General features: G+C 49.3%; 1 protein-coding gene across 1 annotated transcript in view; it reads right to left on the bottom strand.

The window, feature by feature from the left end:
• TEAD1 (TEA domain transcription factor 1) overlaps positions 1–22,519 on the bottom strand; it is a 229,164-nt gene that overhangs the window by 37,774 nt on the left and 168,871 nt on the right. Inside the window, exons 6-10 of the mRNA XM_084773005.1 lie at positions 13,519–13,530; positions 12,642–12,776; positions 11,265–11,311; positions 10,071–10,132; positions 8,209–8,333 (exon numbers count right to left, since the gene is read on the bottom strand). Of these exons, the coding sequence (XP_084629131.1) occupies positions 8,209–8,333; positions 10,071–10,132; positions 11,265–11,311; positions 12,642–12,776; positions 13,519–13,530 (381 nt within the window). The remainder of the gene's footprint in view (positions 1–8,208; positions 8,334–10,070; positions 10,133–11,264; positions 11,312–12,641; positions 12,777–13,518; positions 13,531–22,519) is intronic.

Genomic DNA, 22,519 nt, shown 5'->3' with positions numbered 1-22,519 from the left:
TTCTAATCCCAGCACTCGGGAGGAAGAGGCAGGAGGATCACTGTGAGTTCGAGGCCAGCCTGGTCTACAAAGTGAGTCCAGGACAGCCAAGGCTACACAGAGAAACTCTGTCCCGAAAAAAAAAAAAAAAAAAAGAAAGAAAAAGAAAAAGAGAAGAAAAAAGAGAGAGAGGAAGGGAGGGCGGGAGGGAGGAAGAGAGAGAATGAGAGCGCACGGTAATGACATCATCAACCGAGCCTACAGAAGAATCTGTCCAGAAAACTATTTATTCCATAATGTGACAGTTCTCTTCTTGGCCTGAGATACTCTGAAGTCAGTGCATCCCTCAGATGGGAACAAAACGCAAAGACTGATTGAAAACAGAACCGGTGAGTGCCAGTTCCAGACTCACGGGGTGATCCCCACTGTCGTGAACTACCATCACCACTGGAGTTGGCTAGCGGACTCCACTGGAGGCTCCTTATGAGGAAGCACAAACGCTCTGCCCTCAAAGGAGATGGAGCGGCCGGAAAGGTGCCCAGCAGAGCTCCCAATAGCTCACTGTTTTCTCCTCCCCTCTCTCCCCCATAGGACTGATAGTCTATCTTGTTTAGGGACTTTCTGATGTGGCCGGTCCCATCTCTGTGTACTGGGATAAGGCCTGAGAGCTGCACTGCACCATGTGACCTGAAGATGGCGATCTTTCCCTAAACTTCTCAAAAATTCCAAGTATTTGAAGAACTGAGTAAAAACCTTGAAAAATGAGTGCTGTCAAACAATACCAAGAGAAAAATTATAATCTATTTAGGAATTTAAAGAAACCCAGACAAATAGCTCGTGCCGAAGTATCCTAATGTCTAAGCTAATTCAGAACGGTGGCATTTGCTTCCCGTCACGCTCCAGCCTGGCCTGTCTGTCCCAGCACCCGCACAGGGTGGCCTGGGCAGCCTTTCCATGGCAGGAACAGGGAATGGGTGTGGAGTCAGGCCAAGAAAGGGAACAGAAGATTCAACCAGGAAAGGCTGGGGGATTGCCTGGGGAAAAGGTGAGCCAGGAGTCTCTTCCCAAGCACTGCAGGCTGCGGATCTCCCTTGTACTTCCAGGATGTTATACTAGGATGCCTCCTTCCTGGCTTCCTCTTTCCAAGAAGGGCAGCTGAGAACATGCAAGGGCTGAGTGCAGGGCGGCCCCTGGGAAGGCCAGCAGGAGGGAAGCTGACCCGCCAAGGAGAGCAGATGGAGTCTGGCTGGGCCTCTGTGAAATGCCTATAAAACCTGCATTTCCAGATGCTTTCAATTGCCTTCTCCCCAAAGGCTAATGAAGAAAGAGGGTGAGTTCCCAGAGCAGCTTAGAGCAGAGCATATAAACCACCCAGCAGACAGGCTGTAGCCATGGGAAGCTGTGTGCTGGGTGGGGGGACAACTTAGCGTCATTCAAAATAGCAGGAGCCAAGGGGAGGGACTGTACCAATCACTTAGAGTCCTGGGTGCCACCCCAACTCTCAGGTCCTCTGCTGGAAGACCACATGGGTTCAGCCAACCATCAGATCAAGTTGTCGCACCCCTCAAGTTGAGGCCTGGAGCCTCAAACGAACTTTGGGACCATGTAGTCTAAGTGTGTTAAGGATGCTAAGAACGCACAGGTAGGAATGTGCTATGTGTGAGCTGTGTGACCCATAGCTTATTATTAGCCTTTCTGGGTTGTGTCATCTGAACCCAGGGATGACACACCTGTCTGGGTCATCTCCAGGGGTCAACGTGAAGGTCAAGTGAAAGGGAGAGCTGCTAAGGAATCTGTAAGAGATCTGCCCAGGCAGCCACACCCCTCACTGAGACACAGGAACTGCCCCAGGAGCCCCGGAAGCTTCCCAGCTGACACTCCAGGCCAGAGGGAGGAATGCTTCGCAATCTAGAATCTAAACTCTCCTCCCAGCCCACACCTCACCCTCAGCCCTCCCCCCATCACCCCCCCTCTCACACAAAGGTCGCTAGGTGCTGAGTCCCTATCACTTGTTCTGATGACATTTCCCAAACTAGCAATCTTCGGAGCTGTGGTCTGACAAAGGAATTGTACTGGATCTGGGAATTTAAGCCTTTGAAAGGAGCCATAAAGATAAGAAAATTAAATCATCTTAGGGCCTATGTTGGCCCAACCACTTTACTGGAAGGAATCAGGTTATCTGAGGGCCCATCTGTGGAACACCAACGAGAGGCCATGGTCTCCCGCAGCCAGCTTTAGGCAAGAGAGCTGCTGACTCACACTACAGCCCAGCATCCCAAGCTCTAGAGTCTTCCAGCAGCAGCCAGGCACTGCAGGACCCCTGGCCTAGGCCACCCTTCATCCACGTGAGTCCTCCACATGCCCACTGGAGAACTCACTGTCCATCTTGGTCCTCTTTCTCTCCCAACTCGAGGGAGACGTCATCCTCTCACTGAAAGGTGCTGTGTGGGAGGGCACTTGTCCACCCAGAGACCTCCCTAGATATTAGTAGCTTATTGCTTGGGCGACTTTCCCTAAAATGCCTCAAGCTTTTGATTCGAAGTTCAACGGCCAAGCCTCTCGCCGTCTGTGAACTGCTTCCAACGCCACGGAAGCTCTCTGAGGCCAGGGCCCCAAACCAACATCAGCATACTGTTCAGTTGGAGGATGACAAGAAACTGCACGAGACGCTTCCTCTGCTACTCTATGGCTCCTCTGCATCCCATCAGCACGCTTGGCCATTCCAGGGACCTGCTGCCTCTCACAGCTGGCCAATCCCCAAGGCTCTGTCCTCACTGCCCACCATCTGGCCCTGTTTCCCATCCTATCATTTTTAAGACCAGCTCAAATAACATTGGCCACTGGCTGACTTGCCTAAAGACAGCACCAAAATGTAGCTAAGACAGTCAGCTACCCAGACACCCTGCCACATTCACATCGAAGCCTGGAAACGGAGGCTCACACCGCTGATTAGAAGCCAGGGAATCCTATCTTTGTATGAAATACAGATGTCATCAGAGAGAGGCAGGAGAGCTCAGGTGAGGACAGTATTTGCTTTTCTGGCTTTCACAGAACACTGAGCTGTTTAAAGAGAGGGAGGGGGAGGGGGGAGAGAGAGAGAGAAAGAGAGAGAGAGAGACACCCCGAACGCTGGTCCAGCTCTCCATCCATTGCCAGGGGCCTTTCTCCTGGAGAGCACACATCCTGAAGGCACAGTGCTGCTGCTGTGGCTAAGTAAGCTCTCTCGATGACTACCATGCAGGTGCACACAAAGGAAGCTCAAGAAGGTCTAGCCTGGTCAAATGTGCTCCAGTACCGCATCAGAGAGCTTGATCATGTGTCACCTGCTCTCCCAGGGTCCCGTTCTATAATACAACTCCCAACCTAAGCAACCCTGCACATCCTCCTTTCTTGTTCACTCTGCCACTCAGACCACAGTGAATGGGAAACACGGACCCTGCCACCAGGGAAAGTGTGACAGGAAGGCGGTGTGCTATGCGTGAGTAGAGGGGCAACACACCACTGAAGGAACCTTCCTTGTTCCAGGAGTGGGTTGGGGACAGGGGCTGAGGACCCACCCAGGCTTTATCGGGCCCGCACAGGACACCACACACAGCTTCCTACTGAGAAATTTTGTGTATACAAGGAAGCAGCTGCCCAGTTGCCCCACCCCCACCCCAGACAGCCGCCCCTGCCCGCCCCCATTCCAGGACTGGCGCTTTAAATTGCTGGCCCCATCAGGAGCTTGCACCTCACACTTTAAGCCCTTTGATACACAACACTGAAACAGTGTTAGAAAGTGTATTTTCAAAGCACTCTCAAACACTTCTAAAACAGTCTTTGTTTTTTTAGGTTCTTCTTTCTTTTCTTCACCCTCTGCTGTTTTTCTCTTAGCTTCTAGTGGGAGCCAAAGGTAACAGAGGGACTGCCTTGCTGGTTTTCCACCAACATAAACAACCACCAACTTGGGGCTGTGCTGCCATCTGCCACACAGGGGACCCGGCGCCAGCAGGGGGCGTGCACCCACCTAGTATTCCTCCATCAGCGCCTCACAGCCTTGGGCCATGAACACAGACTACTCTCAGACATAAATGCACCAGACAGCCTTTCGGTCACAATCTCAGGACTCAAGAGTCATCTGACCCGGATATGAATCCCATTTCAAGTATCAGTTAGCAGTCTAACATTAGACAAAACTACTTCAGAAGAATTAAATAAGCCAACGAATAGTGCTGGCACATAGGAAAGGTTTAAGAAGCACTGGCCATAACTGTTACTGAAACTAACACTGTCCGTATGACAGCGGCAAAAATGAGAAGTCCTTAGTGATGACAAGTGTCATGTGGTGAGCCAGCAGGCTTTCAAGAAAGGCGGGTACTGAGTGTGCAGTCCTGGGCCAGGGAGGCAAGCTAGGTCGCAGGCTCTTAGGCAGCTACACCATCATGATAGAGACGCCCAGGGTTCAAAGCTGCCTATGAGACACAATCCCCTTCATTCAGGGAGAGGTAGTGACCTACTTCAGCGTCGAGCTACAGAGGACTGTGTACTGTGCCTGGCCGCTTCGTTTCTTTTTTGCTCTCGCTGCCTATAAGTCCTCCTACTGAGAAAACCCTTTAAGTCTTGCTTTACTTCAATTATGTGTGCCTGTGTGTCTGAGTTTAGGGATGTGCACAAGCACAGGTGCTCACCGACCCCTGGTGAGCTCCTGATGTGTCCTCCGAAAGAGCAGAAAGCACTCTTAAGCCCAGAGCCTTGTCCCTACTGCAGGTACATCACCACCTCAGGATTTCAATGAGCCTACACTGGCTGCAAAGGAACAGAAGAGACCCACCTGCACGCTGCGTGGAGTAAACATCTAGAGGCTCCAACCACAACATTTAATTTGGTTAAGGTCCTTGAATTATTGGCTGCTTTGCTGGTTTCCTTATCAAATTAATGTTTAATGGTTTCATGTTAAATTGTAACTAAGTATTTCCGAATGTGTTTAAACATACCAGCTGGGTATTTTAAATGACCTTAATGGTTCTTTCTTAAAACAAAAGTACAAAAGAGTTCGAGGCCAGCTTGGTATACAAAGCTAGTCTAAGACGGCCAGGGCTACACAGAGAAACCCTGTCTCAAAAATAACAACAACAACAACAAAAAAAAAAAAAAAGAAGAAGAAGAAGAAGAAGAAGAAGAAGAAGAAGGAAGGAAGGAAGGAAGAAAGGCCTGCAGAAGCCACAGAAAGTATCAAGAGCCAAAGAAACCATCCACATGTTTTAAATTTCTCAGCCTAATCTTAATTCTGAAGGAGCACTCAGGCCTGTTAGCGACAGCACAGGGCGTTTGCCTAGTGACGTCACTACAAAGGGTGGAGCTTGAGATGTTGCTAGATGCTTCAAATAATTTTGTTAATTCCCCTTCACTTCCAGGAGTCAATTCCCGCATTTCTCCTCCAGTACAGGAAGCATGCTTTGAGCCTCTTGTTTCCTCTGAAGTCAGAGATGCACACCGCCCAGCCCTCGACACAGGCTGGCTTGCAATTAGTTCATTATGGACCCAAGCATGACTGTAAACTCCTGATCCTCCTATCTCTACATCCCAGAGGCTGGGATTATCAGGACACGTGTCATGTTTAGGCTACATGGCTCTGGCAATCAAACCCAGGGCTCCATGCATGTTAGGTAAGCACTCTTCCACTGAGCCAGCCCCCATAATTCATCTATACACATTTAGCTGCAAAATGGGTCTTCTTTTGCCATCTCCCCAGGCCCCAAAATGGGTGTTCCAAGAAATAATGTGAGACTAGGTAACACAAAATTTTTATTTCAGTTGGTTAAGCCTGATATTATTAAAAGTCATATCTCAAGTCGGAAACATCAAGATACATTAGAAAGTATTTTCATTGTCTGAAACTATACTTTCTCACTCCTGAGATGCTGTAGAAGTCCAGGGTCTTGCCCATGCTAAATAAGCCCTCTCCCACTGAGCTTTGAAACTAGAGACATTTTCAAACTAAAGATCAAGTAACTTATTTTGAAAAAAAGGTCTGAGTTTTCATTAGGTTTCTAGCGTATGCATCTTTGAGTGCACATGCCTTGGAGGCCAGAAGAGGGCGTCAGATTTCTTGAAGCTGGAGTTGCAGGTGGATGAGTTCTCTGCAGGCGCAGTACATGAAGAAGAGCAAGCAATTTTCAATTGTGAGGAAAGACAATTATTCTATCTTGGCACTTAGAGGCCTCTGGCATAGTATATTTAGTTGGCGCTCAGGGTACTTCCTTTTAATTCAGTTTGGGGCCTCAATCTATGGCATGGTGCCATCTGCATCCCCTGAACAGTGAAGTATAGAACTACTAATAAATAAGTAATCTATGATTTAAAGTATAGAGAAGTGTGTGTGCAGGCTATAAAGGAATTGAGCATCTGAAGTTTCTGGAATTTTCTGCTCACACTGAGGACCATGGTCAAGAAATCTGATGTGTGTTATATTAGGTATATTTCAAACATCAGCAATAGGATACAACAGGAGAGACTGGCTCATCTAGGGCCTATTGGAGACCACACAGGCAGTTCAGGCGTCCCTCAGGTGTGACTTACAGCAGTGATGAGAGGACACACCAGGAGAAGGTGTAGACAGGTTTGCTAACTGTATACCTTACTTAAGTCACCAAATGTGCCTGGCCTCAGTTTCCTCCTCTGCAAAGTTAGGAAAATAGAGCCTACAGAAAGGAGCACTATGGGGACAGAACGACTGAATCGGTGACAAAGCATTCTGAAGCAGGGGGGAGGTCAGGCCAGCCTCCGAGGACGCCATCTTCTGTTATCAAAATGCCACCAACTGTGTGGATCGGGCCAGCAGGCCGTTCTTCCTGGGCAGCCGCTAGTCGTGGAGAAGATCAGGCAGCTTCATCCTTCCTCTGGTCTCCAGGGGTTCAGTTTCGGTTACCCACTTTCCTTCAAAGCCCTATATTCTGCCAGAGCCCTCAGAGGGGCAGGTGTATATCAGAGCCTGCCCCCCGCCCCCCGCATGAACCCTTGGTGTACTTTGATAGCATGGGGTACAGTGCCTCTGCTTCGGGTACCTCTGTGCTCAGCTAAGCAGAAGCTTGGAAGGTCACCCCGAATGCTCAGGATACTGTCCACTTACGACAGACTGTGTGGTGTGCTCACCTCTGTCCCTCTGCCTCTCTTCCTCTGACCCCCACTCCGTCCTCCATGGTCTTTCTCACTATGTATCCCTGGCTGGCCTAGAAATCACTGCAGAGACCAGGCTGGCCTTAAATTAGCAGAGGTCCACCCGCCTCTGTGTGTGCTGCCATGCCGAAGCTCTGATTCTTTCACTTGATAACGGATGACAGCAAGACTTAGAAGTGAACCTTAGACCCACACACCCAGTGTGGCCCCGGAAGAGGTCAGCGCCTGGAGATGCGGAGTGTGGAAAGGACTTGGTGAGGATCCCAAACACCAACTCATGACTGCCTCAACTGCTGCCTGGGGCTCACCCACACACAGATGCAACCCTCACACTCACAGCCAAGGAGTGGGCGTGAACAAAGGGTACAAGGCTTATGGGGCGGGAAAGAAGGGAGGCTCGCATATGCATGGGATGATGCGTACAAGATGGAGTGGGCGGGGAAGGAAAAGAAGAAAATGACAAACAGAGTCCAGATGCCTGGGTTTCTGGTATTTACAACACGGCAAGACATTGTAGTCTACGGTAGCTATCAGAGCACCACCATTACTTCTGAAGTTTGTTTTTTTTTTTTTAATAGAGTAGGGGGACAACTTAGAAATGCCAGATACTGTGAGGACTGTTCAGCCCTTAGTGTTTTAGGATGAATTCTTTAACCTAGCAGATAGTAGCTATAAGACTGAAGAAGTTCCTAATCCAGGGTCCTCATTCATCTAACAGTTTCCAAATACTTTACGTTGTATCAACCACACAAGAAGGCTCAGTAAGTGCTACCTGCTGTTACACATTATGAAACACAAGCTTGGTGAGGGCCTGCCATCCAGCCAAGGTACTCCCTGGAGCTTGTGGTCCACGCAGCAAAAAAACCCCCACCCACCTCTCAAGCTGGAGCTATCTGCTAACAGCATCCTTCTCCCTGGGGAAGAAGGGCTGCCTGGCTGTCCCACATCTATTTTTTACACAGGACGTTTCACATAGGTACAAGGAGGGCGTCCGTAAGGGACAGACCACAGGGTGAATGAACGAGCAGGCATGAAAGTTCTTCCTGCTAGCCACACCGCTCTGGGCATACTCACCGAGTCTGGGTCTCTTTGCTGTTCGAGGAAAGCCGAAAATTCCACCAGGCGAAGCTTGGTTGTGCCAATGGAGCGGCCCTGCCAGGCGGGGACCGAGGGAGCTGGGGCTGATGCAGGCTCAAACCCTGAAATAAGAATTGTTTAAAAAATAAAATTTTCATATTTACACAACTCCACATGCACCCCACCTCTCCACCTCAATGGGGCAGAATTCTGCCTTGGAAGGCAAGGGCAAGTCCCTGCACTAGTGGCACTCTGGCAGGTGACACTCTGGCTGGGGCTTTTACAGACAGTGGCCAGCTAAGCAGACTGCATGAAGCTCATCCCTGAAGCCGGCTTCTGCTAAGGGTAAAGGGATGGGCAGGAGGACACTGTGATGGCTAATGTCCACTGTCAGCTTGGGGAAATCCAGAATCACCTCGGTCAACACCTATAAAGGTTTAAGTGAAGAAGAGAGCCCCTCCCAGCTTGTGCACAGCCCCATCCCACAGCTAGGGGCCTGAACAATACAAGGGGGTGGGGGGAAGAGTGAGAGTACCAGCTTCCTGACAGTGGATATAATGTGACCAGCTGCCTCACACTGCTGCCACCATGACGTCACTGCCATGAAAGACTATACCCTATACCCTCAAACCATGAACACAAACAAGCCATTTCTCTTCAGTTGTTTGTATAGATATTTTGTCACAGCTACTGATAGAGAAAGCTAATCCTGAGTAAAGGGAACCAGCTCCAGAAGCAGGTGAGAATGGCGGAAGTGTCTAAGGAAACACCTGGGAAGGCATCCCGTGAAGACTACAGGCTCATCTCCTGGCTCATCTTCTATCTCAAGACTGTCCTCACCAGCACTATAGAACCTCCCCTCAGGACACTCCATGGAAACAGAGGGCAACCTAGGAACACACTTTTGACTAGGGATGTTGAAAGGGTAGGTCAAGGACTGTATTGCTATCCCAGGAGGTTCAGCTGAGTGATGACTCTATGTACAGTTGGGTGAGAGAGCTCGTGAGAAGGGAGCCAGACTGGTCAGCCAGATTCACCGTGTCTGCTGTGACCTTCCACGGAAGCCCTTCTTTACAGGCGGGAGCCAACAAGGAACTGAAATTCACCACCTCAGAAAGCGTAAGTAATCTATGCCTGACTCAGCTCCATGATGTGGCAGCTTCTGAAGAGAGAAACCACAACTACTTCCCCTTCTAAGTGGGGCCAGCGCCTTCAGTGAAAGTGGCCGGGCTTCCTGCTTCCTGACAGTCCCACAGGAAGAGCTCTTGGGAGAAAGGGCTCTTTTTAAATTTAATTATTTTTCGGGGGTCTTCGAGACAGGGTCTCTCTGTGTTAGCCTTAGCTGTCCTGGACTCGCTTTGTAGACCAGGCTGGCCTCGAACTCACAGCGATCTGCCTGCCTCTGCCTCCCAAGTGCTGGGATTAAAGGCGTGCGCCACCACGCCTGACTTAAACTTATTTTTATTCACTTGTTTTTATCATCTAATTGTTCTGCCTGCATATATATATATACATATGTGCAACCTGTGGGTGCCTGGTGCCTGTGAGTGAGAAAAGGGCATTGTATCCCCTGGAACTAGATTAACAGATCTTCTCCAGCCACCATGAGGGTACTGGGAAAGGGACCCAGGTCCTCCCTCGGCAGTGACAACTGGGGCTCTTAACCACTGAGCCATCTCTCCAGGCCCCAGGAGCCTGATGAGAGATGCTTGGGACTTCTCTCAGCTTCAAGATGCATATGGCCTGCCCTTAGGGAAGGGAATGGGGCGGGGGGTGGCTAAGACCAACACCAGTATACTTCTGGGACAAAAGAAGCCAGGCTGCCCCTCATTCCTCACCCAAGAAGCGGGGAGACTCACCTGGAATGGGGGCCGTGACTGCTGGCTGGATGGGGTAGGCCTGTTGCACAAAGGGCTTGACGCTGGGAACAAATAAATGGTTGGCAAGAGTCACAATTATGATGTAGTGATGGTTACTGCCTGAGCCTGGCCTTGGCTTTCAGTAGGACTCCCCCATCACCCTCTGGGCCTTGCTCCCCTGTCTGCAGTGGGATGCCCATTCCATGCAGAGCTACATAAATAAATAAATTCCCTCCTTCCAAAGGAGAGGCTGCTCAGCAGGCTGCTGAGGTGCAAACACCCACAACGACATGGTGGGATAAGCTGGTCCAGGGTCACCCTGGCGTCCCCACAGGGCAGCAGATACCCATGGAATGCACTTTTTAGCCCCACACAGAGCAAGGTCAGCTGGCATCACCCAGAGGCTAAAAGTCAGGGTCTCCCTTTTCCAGGCCACTAGACCAAATATATACAAAGAAAAATTCTGTTCTACGTTATCCCCAAACTGCTCTTGGCTCTTGTTGGCTGAGCTTGCTCCGTGCACTCAAGGGGTCTCGGGGACAGCCACAAGGGAAAGAGACGATGTCTTTGCTGCCCTCTCTCAGGTAAAGGAAATGCTGAGGCTGCAGCCAAAGCCACGAAGGATAAGGGACCTAATTCAACTTTCTAGCTATGTCATTGCTGATACTGCAAGTGGGAGAAAGGAATCTATACCCTTGCCAACTTTTTTTTGGGGGGGGTTTGTTTTTTTGTTTTGTTTTGTTTTTTCGAGACAGGGTTTCTCTGTGTAGCCTTGGCCATCCTTGACTCACTTTGTAGACCAGGCTGGCCTCGAACTCACAGCGATCCGCCTGCCTCTGCCTCCCAAGTGCTGGGATTAAAGGCGTGCGCCACCACGCCCGGCTTCTTTTCTTTTCTTGAGACAGGGTTTCTCTGCATAGCCTTGGTGGTCCTGGACTCACTCTGTAGACCAGGCTGGCCTTGAACTCGCAGTGATCTATCTGCTTCTGCCTCCCTGAGTGCTGGGATTAAAGGCGTGTGCCATCACAACTGGCCCCCTTTCCACATCCTGGAACACGGGGACATAAAGAAGGACAGACTGCTTGCTGTTGGACTGTCTTTTCTCCCTTAAGCCCTTGAGAGAGCATACTGCAGGAGAACTTTCCCCAGGGTGGACGGTCTAGCCTCTGCTGTCTGGGCCCTTTACAAACTTACTCTTGTGAGGATCCCGGCTGTCCTGTCTGAATCATTCCAGGCCAGAACTGGAAGGCAAGAGGCAAAGGCTTCAGGGTTATGAGTTCTCACCAAAGTACAGTTTGGGGCATGTTCAAATCCAAAGCCCCTGCCGAAGAGCACCAGCCTAGCACAGCTGCCCACTCCACCACAGCTGTTGAGATCGTCTTCCTGGAGTCCGGCTGTGGTCAGTACTGTGTTTGAGAGCTTGGCCCTACCTCTGCCCTGCTAACCCGGGAGTTTCCTCTAGCCACTGTGTCCTGAAAACTCTCCTAAGGCCAAGAGGCAGTGTGGAAGCACTTCAGTTTATCCCTCTACTCCAGAGGCTTCCTGCACACTTCACAGGATGTAGCTCTGGAGGTCCAATAGAGCAACACTTGGACTTTGAAACAAAGAAGCCAGAGCTTGGAGAAGCAAGGACACCCTTTTATTTATTTTTTAAGGTTTACTTATTATGCATTACAATGTTCTGCCTGCATGTACACCTGCACAGCAGAAGAGGGCATCAGATCACATTATAGAGCCACCATGTGGTTGCTGGGAATTGAACTCAGGACCTCTGGAAGAACAGCTAGTGCTTTTAACCTTGAGCCATCTCTCCAGCCCCCAAGGATACTCATTTTTGTTGTAAGCATACCTAAGGCCTTTGGCAGAATCCTGACAGCACTACCTATCTGAATGGCCAAGCCACCTCAGCTATGTCACCTGCAAAATGTCCATGACACTGAGACTATGGAAGATGGCTCTGGGGTGAAACTAGATGTAATAACTTCTCAGCCTGTGGGGGCTGTCAAATGAAAATGTCGAAAAGAATATTTTGCCCTGTGGGGTTTGGTTGCTATAACATAACCCTGAGGACACAGGGATAGAGACCAAGAGCCAGGAAAAAGAGTGAGAGAAGCTGACCACAACTAAATGGGACACAAGAAATAAGATATTTAATTTCATGTCTTTAAATTTCACTATTTTCCTCTTCCTCTATATTTCCTTTTTTCCTCTTTCCTCCCTCCCCTCCTCCCTTTCTTTTTTTTTCCTAGCCCCATCTCACTTCCCTATTTATCCATCCATCGTCTTTTATTCTATCTGTTCATCTATCCTCTATCTCTTGTCAGTCTGTCTGTCGTCTACCTGTCCATCCATCATCTACCTTTTATTTTGTGATAGTGTGGGCTGTCCCAAGATCCTCCTGCATGATGGTCACGTGCTCTACTCCTAAGCCACACCCTCAGTCCCTTCTCATGCTAGTTACAGAGAGAGCCGCATCAAATCGCCCAGGCTGGCCTTGAACTTACTATGTAGCCTGAGCAGGCTTCCAAAGTCGCAACCCTCTTACATCAGCCTCCTGGAGTCCTAACTTACCCCTGCTGTCCCTGGGAAGGTGGGACGTGGAATCCCAGGCAGCCCCAGCTTGTTGTGGATGGCAGTAGCTGAGACGATCTGTGCCGATGACATGGCAGCCATGTGCTGCAGGGCCTTGTCCTTGGCAGTCTGATCCTTGAGGATGACAGTGACACACTGACTTAATACAGAACACATGGCTACCATGTGGATTAGACAGTACAGCCACAAGCACGAAGACTAAAATACTGAGCCACACGGGGCCATGAAAGCACACATGCACAGAGAGAAGCCATCGTGGCTGGGAGGCTGTGACTCTGGCAGTTGGAATTGGGGGGAGGGGGGGGGGGCACTAGTAAACAAAGCCTATCGACAAGGTTGGGTTTTAAACCCTGAATCCATTTTCCAACAGAGAGGAAGCCAAACAATGCCTTCATTGTTTCTACTTCCAGAGAATTCTCAATGATTTATCAGACCAGGGCTGGGGGTGACCCTGCTTTCAAATGAAAGGTGACAGAAATGGTTGCCAGCAGGGGCAGGGAGCAATTCTTGGGTGCTGGCTGTCGCAGAGCCACTGGGCCAGGCCCTGCTGGAGTCATTCGAGGCTTAGGAACCCTGGCAGACATCTGTGGGGGCGCAGCTCAGAAGCAGCAGACGGGCAGGGGGCAGCCAAGCAGCATGCTGTCAGGGCACATGCTATGGGGCTAAGGCTATGGTAGTTCCTTTACAACGTTTGGGGTGGGGGTGGGGAGCTGCTACAGTTTGTCCTTTCCTAAATGGATCTTATCTACAAAGCCAAGACTGGGAACATAAAGCTAGCCAAAAAAGAAAAAAAGAAAAAGAAAGGCTGCCAAGCACAGCTAAAATACAGAATACTCAGTTCAGAGAATATACTTACCATGCTTGTTACCTGGATACAATAATAAACAGTTTGTTAAAAGGATCACATACAAAGGCAGGGTTACTTTTCTTCTTCAGTTAAAAAAAAAAAAAAAAATATATATATATATAAACACAACATTCATGTGTTATAAAAATGCATGTATGAATACGGTCATTTTTGTTTTTGCTTTAATACTTTGAGAGTATGTCATACAGATAGCTATCCAACAACCACCATTGACAGAAGTGACCACCCATCTCCCTGGCTGTGTGCCTATGTGGTATCCCCATTATAGATGGAGCAACGGTCAGTCGGGCCTTGTGTGCTGCAGGCCCTATGGGTGGGTGGGTGGGGGGGGTCTATACTCAGAACCCACGGGCCCCTGGAGCAGGAACAAAATAGTGACACCAACCCTAACTGTGATGCCCTCCACCCAGCTGCCACTCAGAGTTTGCAGTGAGGAATGGTGGCTGAGACACAACACTAAGTGTCAGACAGGAGGCAGCTTCCATGTTTGCATAACTAACCAAAGGTGAGGAACAAACAGGCTGAGGAGCCAAAAGGAAGGTCAAGAAAAAACTGAAAAGGAATCGGACTAGAAAACAATTCTGGAAGCTTCTGACAAGAATGTATTCAATCCTCCAAAGTGTAGACAGCACATTGCCCCAGCACACCAGGAACACTAGGAGGCTGTCTCTGAAAGCTCGTACCCAGAGAGAGATTCTTAAAGAATAAAAATATTTTACTACAAAAATTTTGAAAGGAGGAGCAGGAGGAGCTAAACGTGCATTTCTACATTTCTGTGCTTTGTTCCCAAGAGCTCCGGGTCAGCGCTCCAGGCTGCACCTGCCTACTGGGAACATCTGCCTCGCCATGCCACCTTCTGCATCAAGGACACGGTGAAGGTCTGGGAGAGCTTGTTTGCTTGCTGCCCGCTGCTACAATGGCCCAGGGTGGCTACGAAGGATGCTTAGTCTAGTCATCTCCTCGGCAGCCGGCACTCTTTCAAGGCAGGCTTTATAGGCCAGCCAGTCAAACCTCTAACCTCAAGCCTATCCAACCTCAAGTTGAAACAAATAGAAATTTAAAGGTTCCAAAAGGTTTACACACACACACACACACACACACACACACACACACACACACACACACACACCCTCTGCCACTCCACTCACATCCAAATCCCTGCGGCTTCACCTGGCCCCACCCACTCCCTCAGAAGGAAATCTCTGGGCAGCAAGCATGGCTCTGCTCACAGTGAAGAATGCCTGACTCCAAAACACACTGGTTAGTTTTTCTTTGTACCCATCACTTTTGGACTCTAGCCCCGAAGCCACCCACCCCCTGGTGAGAGGTTATAAAATCTCTCTGGGCAATTTGCTGGGCCTGAGGTAATGGCAGAGGAATGGCCACAGGTGCCTGGCCCACACTTCACATCCACTTTGGGGCCCAGAATATAGTGGTTTGGAAAGGAGAAGGCCAGACTTTTTACCTGCCAGGCTGCTGTGAATTCTGAAAAACTACAAGATCACTTCAGGACCTGGCTCTGTCCCTTGAGGAAGTCAGTCATGCAGCCCTCTCAGAGACCTGTGAGTTCTTGTTTCTGGGATACTGATAAGAGGTGACTCTGCCCCACTGTGGAATATGACCATGCATTTTAACGCGGCAACTTGCGAAGCCAAAGCCCAGGTCCAGAGAAAAATCAGTTCCTTGAACTCTAAGACCCACTGAAATGAGGACCTACTGGAAGGGTTTCTCTCAGATTCGTACATTCAGAAGTTCCTCAAAATATTCATGAAGGACTGATGGTTTCCGTAAAAAAAAATTTTTTTTCAAACATTTACTCAGTACGTATGTGCCTGCCCACACGTGGTGTTAAGAGAACACTTTGTAGGAGTCGGTTCTCCTTGCACTGTCTGAGTCCCAGGGATTGAACTCGGATCATCAGGCTTGACAACAAGTCCCTTTACCTGCTGAGCCACCTCACCGGCTACATCCCTTTTCTTTTTAGGTTTTTTGAGACAGGGTTTCTCTGTGTAGCCTTGGCTGTCCTTTCTAGACTTCATTTGTATACCAGGCTGGCCTCGAACTCATAGTGATCCACCTGCCTCTGCTTCCCGAGTGCTGGGATTAAAGGAGTGGCCAGCTCTACTTTAAAAAAAAAAAGTACGGGAGGGGGGAAAAACGTAACTTTGCTGTTTGTCGCTCATAGCCTCAGAACAAGAAGTTAATGACTGCTGGCAACTCTGTCTGCGAGGCAGAAAAATAAAAACAAAGTCTGAAGGCAAAAGAGCAGATCCTTTGTTTTCTGCGAGTCCCATAGCACTGGCTGCTTTCTTGGAGTGACGCACAAGCTGTTGCAGAGTGAGTCAAGTGCCTAGCTTCCTGCTCCGCCTAGGACAAGAATCCTGACACCTCTTACTTTTTTCACTTATGAAGAATTTCACCTTGATCTCTTCCTCCCCCCCCCCCCCCAGTCCCATTACAAATGTTATGTGCTCATAGCTATGAGGGCGGCTGGCGAATCCCATTATAAATAACCAGAACATCACAATCTATAAGGCCAGTGAACTAATGACCGGAGGCAACCAAGCAGTTTGTTCAAATCTGGACATCTCTTAGCTGCCTGTCCTGACAGACATAAAGCCAAACGTGGGGCGGAAATGTCATCTCAAGTAGTGGCTCCTGCACTTGACCCACCTGCCTGAGAAGGGGCAATTTTCTGTAAATGGACTAAAACGTCTTCACTCGTGATTCCTACCTTTTGGGGCAGAGATACTCTATTCACTGATTCTCACTGCAGTGGCCCTTCAGCTACAATATCCGTGTGAAAATTAGAAGGGTTATGTTATGTGTGGCTGGGGAGGGGCGCAGTGCATAAAATCTATCGTAACCCTGGAGACAGATGATAATAAGCACTGGCAGGCAGGGCAGCATCAAAGTCAGGGTGAGAGCCTGGCCGTAGACTCTCTTACCCCCGAGATGGGAGTTGGAAAGATGATCTCCTGGCTGTCATTTGCAGCCCAGAGACACGTGCCTGGCTTTGGAAAAATTATCACTCTAAGTGCCAAACCTGGGTAAATTGCCTGCCTGCATCACTTCGGGATAATATCCTGGCCTTTTATCTGTTGGTGCCTCTCACCCTCATACAAAAGAAGAGGGGCTGATGGACCCAGTGGGCCTCGGTGCATGTAAGAAACGTGAGCCACACTCACACACAAAATTAATTTCACTCTAAGATGTATTTGTACCTCTCGACGTTTCTGAGATGAGGATGAGATTTACAAAGGATGAGCCAACTGTTTTATCTTGAAACACCATAGGAAGTCAATAATGAGTCGTACTCTGCCTGACTTAGGATCTTCCCCCCCCCCTCGTGTGTGTGTGTGTGTGTGTGCGTGTGTGTGTGTGTGTGTGTGTGTGTGTGTGTGTGTGTGTGTGTGTGTGTGTGTGTAGGGGGAAATCGTGGGACAGACCTCCCAGAGTAGCAAGCGTGGGCTTGGATGCTGTACAGCCTGGGCTAGAGGTAAGTGTCTCATTATCTGCCCATTTCCCCGCACCAATTCACTCAATTTATACCACACACGGCCAACTGCCGCACTGCCCCTGCCCAGTCCTACAGGCTGAGTCGCCCATCAACTCCTCGGCCTGAAGGCTTTTGCAAACTGTTACCTAAGTAAGCAGGCTTTCACATCTCATGAAGATCAGCTCTGTTCTACAGACTGCCTCTCCTCCATGATCAAAACAGAAGTGGTGTTAGGAAAATACACGAATGTAATCCCCATGATGGGAAGGCAGCAATGTGACCGCACATGGCTAGGAGGAGGTCCTTAAAGTCCAGGAGACTGTATGAACGAAGCTCTGGCCACAGCGTAGGCCGTTCCCTCTTTTCTCTTTGCTTTGCCAGCACCCAGTTGGTTTGCAAATGATCTCATTGTCTGTAGACATTATCCACAGACAAACTTTGAGGGTAATAAATACAAAGAGAGCACATGCTCCCATATGCAGTGCATCACAGCTGCCATCCACTAATGAGCATATAGATAACCTGTAAAGTTCTAATATATAGAATATATACAGTGTGTACATGCAAACCATATAGCACACCAATTTATTCATGAACTATCATCTCAGAAATTCATATGGAAATATTAGCAACACTGCAGGAAAAAAAGACATAAAATCACAGAGGCCACAGAGTAAAAAAAAGCTGTCATGAGCTAGCAAATGCTTTCCTGCAAACATACTTTCCCCAGCAACATAAAATTATAATGCAAGGGAGGGAAAACAGCAATTTGCTGGGGGGGGAAGGGGGGGAACAACACACTTTTTTTTTTCTACTAGAAAATGATAAAAACACAAAATACTTCCCTAAGAATTACTTTTGCAGATGTTGTTTCTAATCAAGCCGAGTGTGGATTCAGGTGACCTTCGCAATAATTAGCCATGACCCCTGAGCAGATAAACATCACAGAAACAGAAGGTGGTCTTGGGGAAAGATGGGGCACTCGAATGTTTTCTAGCCATGATCTCTAATTTACTTATCATTGCAGAAGGCAGGAGCAAATTCAAAAGGGGCGATTCTGGTCAGGCCATAGCCACGGTGGAGGAGGGAAGGCACATTCAGCGCTGGCCTGACTTGCTGCCTAATGAGTAGCAATTAATTCATGGCATTGTATTTCGAAATGCCCAAGACTCCATTCACATCAAAGAAAAAATTTTTCAAGGCTTTTACACATTGTTCATTTTCAAATGCACAGAGCTATGTTTAGCACTGTGTCATTGTCCACAGTGGTTCTTTTCTCTCTGATGTGGGCCTCGGTCTTCACAAAAGAGCTGCCGATGAAGAGCCGGGCAGGTGAGCCTTGAGACAGACGATCCTAGGAACGGAGGCTGTAGCCAGCTCAGTCTGGGGCTAGGTGCCAAGGAAAAGATGCTGAAAGCTGGCTTTGCCATTTCCTTCCAACTCACAGAGAAAGGCCAGGTATAGGAAACTCACACACAACGCCATGAGTCGGGGACATGAACACTTCTGGGCTCTGGCACCAGACAGGCTAAAGAGATCAAGGTCAGGGGGCTGGAGAGATGGCTCAGAGGTTAAGAGCACCGGCTGCTCTTCCAAAGGTCCTGAGTTCAATTCCCAGCAGTCACATGGTGGCTCATAAGCATTTTAGATCAGGGACAGATCTGCAACCCCAGGCAGGTGAGGAAGAGTGAGCTCTCATCTCACTTCCTCACTGCTAAAGCAGGGACAAAGGCGGATGGGCAGCAGGGACAGAGGTGATGACCCGCTGGCACACCATCCAGGCTTCCCCTGCTGTGGCCTGCTCTGCTCAGGAGATCTAGTCTTTCCAACACAATCTTGGTTACTAGCTTACTCTACCCCTCTCTCTGACAGACCTTGCAGGTTGCTTAGAGAGAGATTTCTCAATTCGGGGTGAATGTATAGACCAGAGCTGCTTCAGGAGAGAGAGAGAGAGAGAGAGAGAGAGAGAGAGAGAGAGAGAGAGAGAGAGAGAGAGAGAGAAAAGCTCTTCCAGGCCTGGCTGAGAACAAAAAGGCAAACAGTACTGGGCTCACACAGCCAGCCTTGCATTGCCACATCCCTCTAATCCCTGCCCACGTCAGCTAAAGTTCCCACAAGGCCAAAGGACTCCTGCCTGCCGTGACGGCAAAAGAACCGGAAGAGTGGAGCCCGGGGGAAGCCGGCACAGTTTCCCAAACCCAAGACACCACCAGAATGGTGCAGGTTGCCACCAAGGCTTGTGTTCAGTTCAGGCCCACTCCTCACGTGCGGTCCAGGCGTCCACAGGGAGTGCGGCACGTCCGCCTCCCCAGGGGTATGCCTTGGTCACAACGCCAATGGACGCAGCAGGGAGCACTTGAGCAAGGCCCGCAGGAAGTTCCTGAACTTGGGAGAATGAAAGCAATGGCTTCCACTTTCAGCTCTCTGCTTAATGGAGGGAATGCCTGGCTGGAAGGTCTGTTTGAAAAATCAAATCATGCAGGGCGTGGTGGCGCACGCCTTTAATCCCAGCACTTGGGAGGCAGAGGCAGGTGGATCACTGTGAGTTCGAGGCCAGCCTAGTCTACAAAGGGAGTCTAGGACAGCCAGGGCCACACAGAGAAATCTTGTCTCGAAAAACCAAAAAAGAGAAAGAAAAATCAAATCACAAAAATGAAAGGAAAAAAAAAAAGTGTGGCCCTAGGAGAGTTCATGTAGCATATAATTTAGTCCGTCACTGGAGGGATCAGAGACGCGTGCCTCTTCCGCCCCGCTGGGATGACACACTATTGCTTCTCTTCGATGCCTGCCACAGCTAGACACGAACAAATCTTCCACCCAAGACATCCTGCCAAGGTGAGGACAGAGCAATGGCCTCGTTTCCTCTTCAGATTTTCTCACATCATACTACCATCTGAATGCAAACATGGTTCCGTCCATCTTCCTCAAGGAAGATGACCGTGGAGTGCCACCTGCAGGGCCAGGTATGGGTGTCTCTGCCATGATGCTTGTGAACATCTTGGGTGGAGAAAGAGTCTCCGCATAGGAAAGGAAAAGATACAAAAATGGCAATTGAGCCACAGTCTTTTTCCACACCAGACTGAGTCTCAAGCACAGAGATCGGGAAAGAGTTAATTTTTTTTGTTGTTTGTTTGAGACAGGGTTTCTCTGTGTGGCCTTGACTGTCCTGGAGTCACTCTGTAGACCAGGCTGGCCTCAAACTCACATTGATCCGCCTGCCCCTGCCTCCCTAACCCTGAGTGCTGGGATTAAAGGGATGCGCCACCACGCCCGGCTGCTAATTTTGATTTATCCCCGGAGAAGACATTTGGGAGTAGGGGAGAATTTCACTGTGACCTCTATGCTGTCTCCTGCAACCCAATCTGAGATTTCGGTAACTCTAAACTGCAGGGGACTAGGGTATCGATGCAATACAGGAAAGCAGCCCAGGAGGCGGCTGCAGCGGATGCATCTGGTGACAAAAGTCACACACCCAGCTCCAAGTTGGCATCCGTGAATTCCGATGCACCTTAGAGGCCACTTGCCTAAGCCATGGTATGGGTCTATCTTCTATCTTGTTGACTACATCCGGACAGCTACAAAGCTGTGGGTCATCTAAAACACACCCCCCTTAGAGAGGAGGCTCGGGTCAGAAGGGCCCTGTCCAAGCAGGAAAGGCATCCTGCTGAAGATAAGCTCCCGGAGGCCTGGAGGAAGTGCCTTTGCTCCTTCCTTAGGCACCTCGATGAAGATAAGATAAGCCCTGGGCTGTGTGAATTTTCCACCATCTTGGTGCTCTGGCCACAAACGCCTGGCATTCCTCTCTCAGTCTTCATGGGCTGTTCTTGAGCGTGTCCGCGAAGTGGCCGACGCCATCGTCCCTGCTCTGATGCACTGTTTCTTGTCTCCTTTTTAAAACACTGTTAGGGATCCAACTGCACCAGGCAAGCCCTCAGCCACTTAGCTATATCCCAACCTGTCACTCAACTACCTTGCATCTCTCCCACATAACCATGGCTTGTATCTGAGGTCATCCCAAGTGTTGGGGGCACATAAACCTAGGTATTACTGTGTTTCATTTTTGAGGTGGAGTTATGGTTGGCCTAGGAGACTGACCTTAAGTTCAATCCTCCTACCTCCCAAGGCTGTGATGACAGATATGAGCCAGCATACCTGACTATGTACTGACTTTTACATACTTAAGCAGTTGCTTCACCATTAATTTTGGTGCATGCTCCCAGCTCTTAAGAAGTTCAGGGTCAGGGCTGGAGAGATGGCTCAGAGGTTAAGAGCACTGGCTGCTTTTCTTGGTTTCGCTCCCCCTTGGCCCCAGTGCAAGCACCTTCCCCTCTTACTTTCCTCCTTATTGTTCTGAGACATGCTGGCTGCTGAGAGCAAGCTCAAGGGATGCCGAGGGACCTCCCAAGCACCGTTTTTTCAAGGGTGCCGAGGATCTAACCTCAGGTCCCAATGTTTGCTTGGCAAGCATTTTATTGGCTCAAGCATTTTCCACCTCTTAACAAGGTATATTTTAAATGTGTTACTGAAAATCTTGTTCAGGGGCTGGAGACATGGCTCAGCAGCTAAGAGCACTGGCTTTTCTTTCAGAGGTTGTGAGTTCAATTCCCAGCACCTGTGGTGGCTTACAACTGTCCCTGAGGAACCCGACGCCATCTTTTGGGTGTAGAGACACGCACGCAGGGAACAAAAAATTTTTCAATCGCATTCAGAAGTTCTATTATACAGTCTTTTGGATATAACTTGCATTCATAATTCTTCAAAAATACTGAGGAGGGCTGGAGAGATGGCTCAGAGGTTAAGAGCACTGGCTGCTCTTCTAGAGGTCCAGAGTTCAATTCCCAGCAACTACATAGTGGCTCATAACCATGTATAATGAGATCTGGGGCCCTCTTCTGGTGTGCAGGCACACATGCAGGCAGAACACTGTACACTTAATAAATAAGTAAATCTTTAAAAAGAAAGACAAAAAACACTGAGGAAACCAGCACAGTCATAGTGGGCTGAAGTGGGGAGTCAGTGGAGGCTGGCCAAAAAGGACAATGGAAGGTCGCTGAGTAGGGCTCAAGCTGTGGTGGAACTCCTGGACCAGGTGCCTACTTCTACCATACTGTCACAGTTGAGGCACTAGGCCATTGGCCCTAGCTGGGCCTCTCTTACTCGCCATCTTCCTAGAGCACTATAAGGTCTTTCCAAAGAGGCCCATTGAAAATCTAATCTGTGTGTGCTGCCTTGCACCCTGAGCAAATCCCCCTTCTTCAGTTAGATGACACAGGGCTGCCCCAATCATTGCCCAGGGACAGCTTCCACAGTACTCTGCGGGGTAATTCGGAAACCCTACCTATATGAAACCTCAATAGGGTCCTTGATAACCAGCTCTAACTCGCTCCCTTCACGGAGCTTTCTTCAATGTCCCATCCTCAGATCGGACTCGAACTTGGCCCTGTTTCCTGTCTACTGCAGTCCTGGCTGTGGGAATTTTCCGACCAGGGA

Source organism: Acomys minous (assembly GCF_964271855.1).
Source record: "Acomys minous genome assembly, chromosome: 2".
Lineage (NCBI taxonomy): Eukaryota > Metazoa > Chordata > Mammalia > Rodentia > Muridae > Acomys > Acomys minous.
The sequence above is the reverse complement of the archived record's forward strand: the minus strand, read 5'-3'. Positions and strand labels throughout refer to the sequence as shown.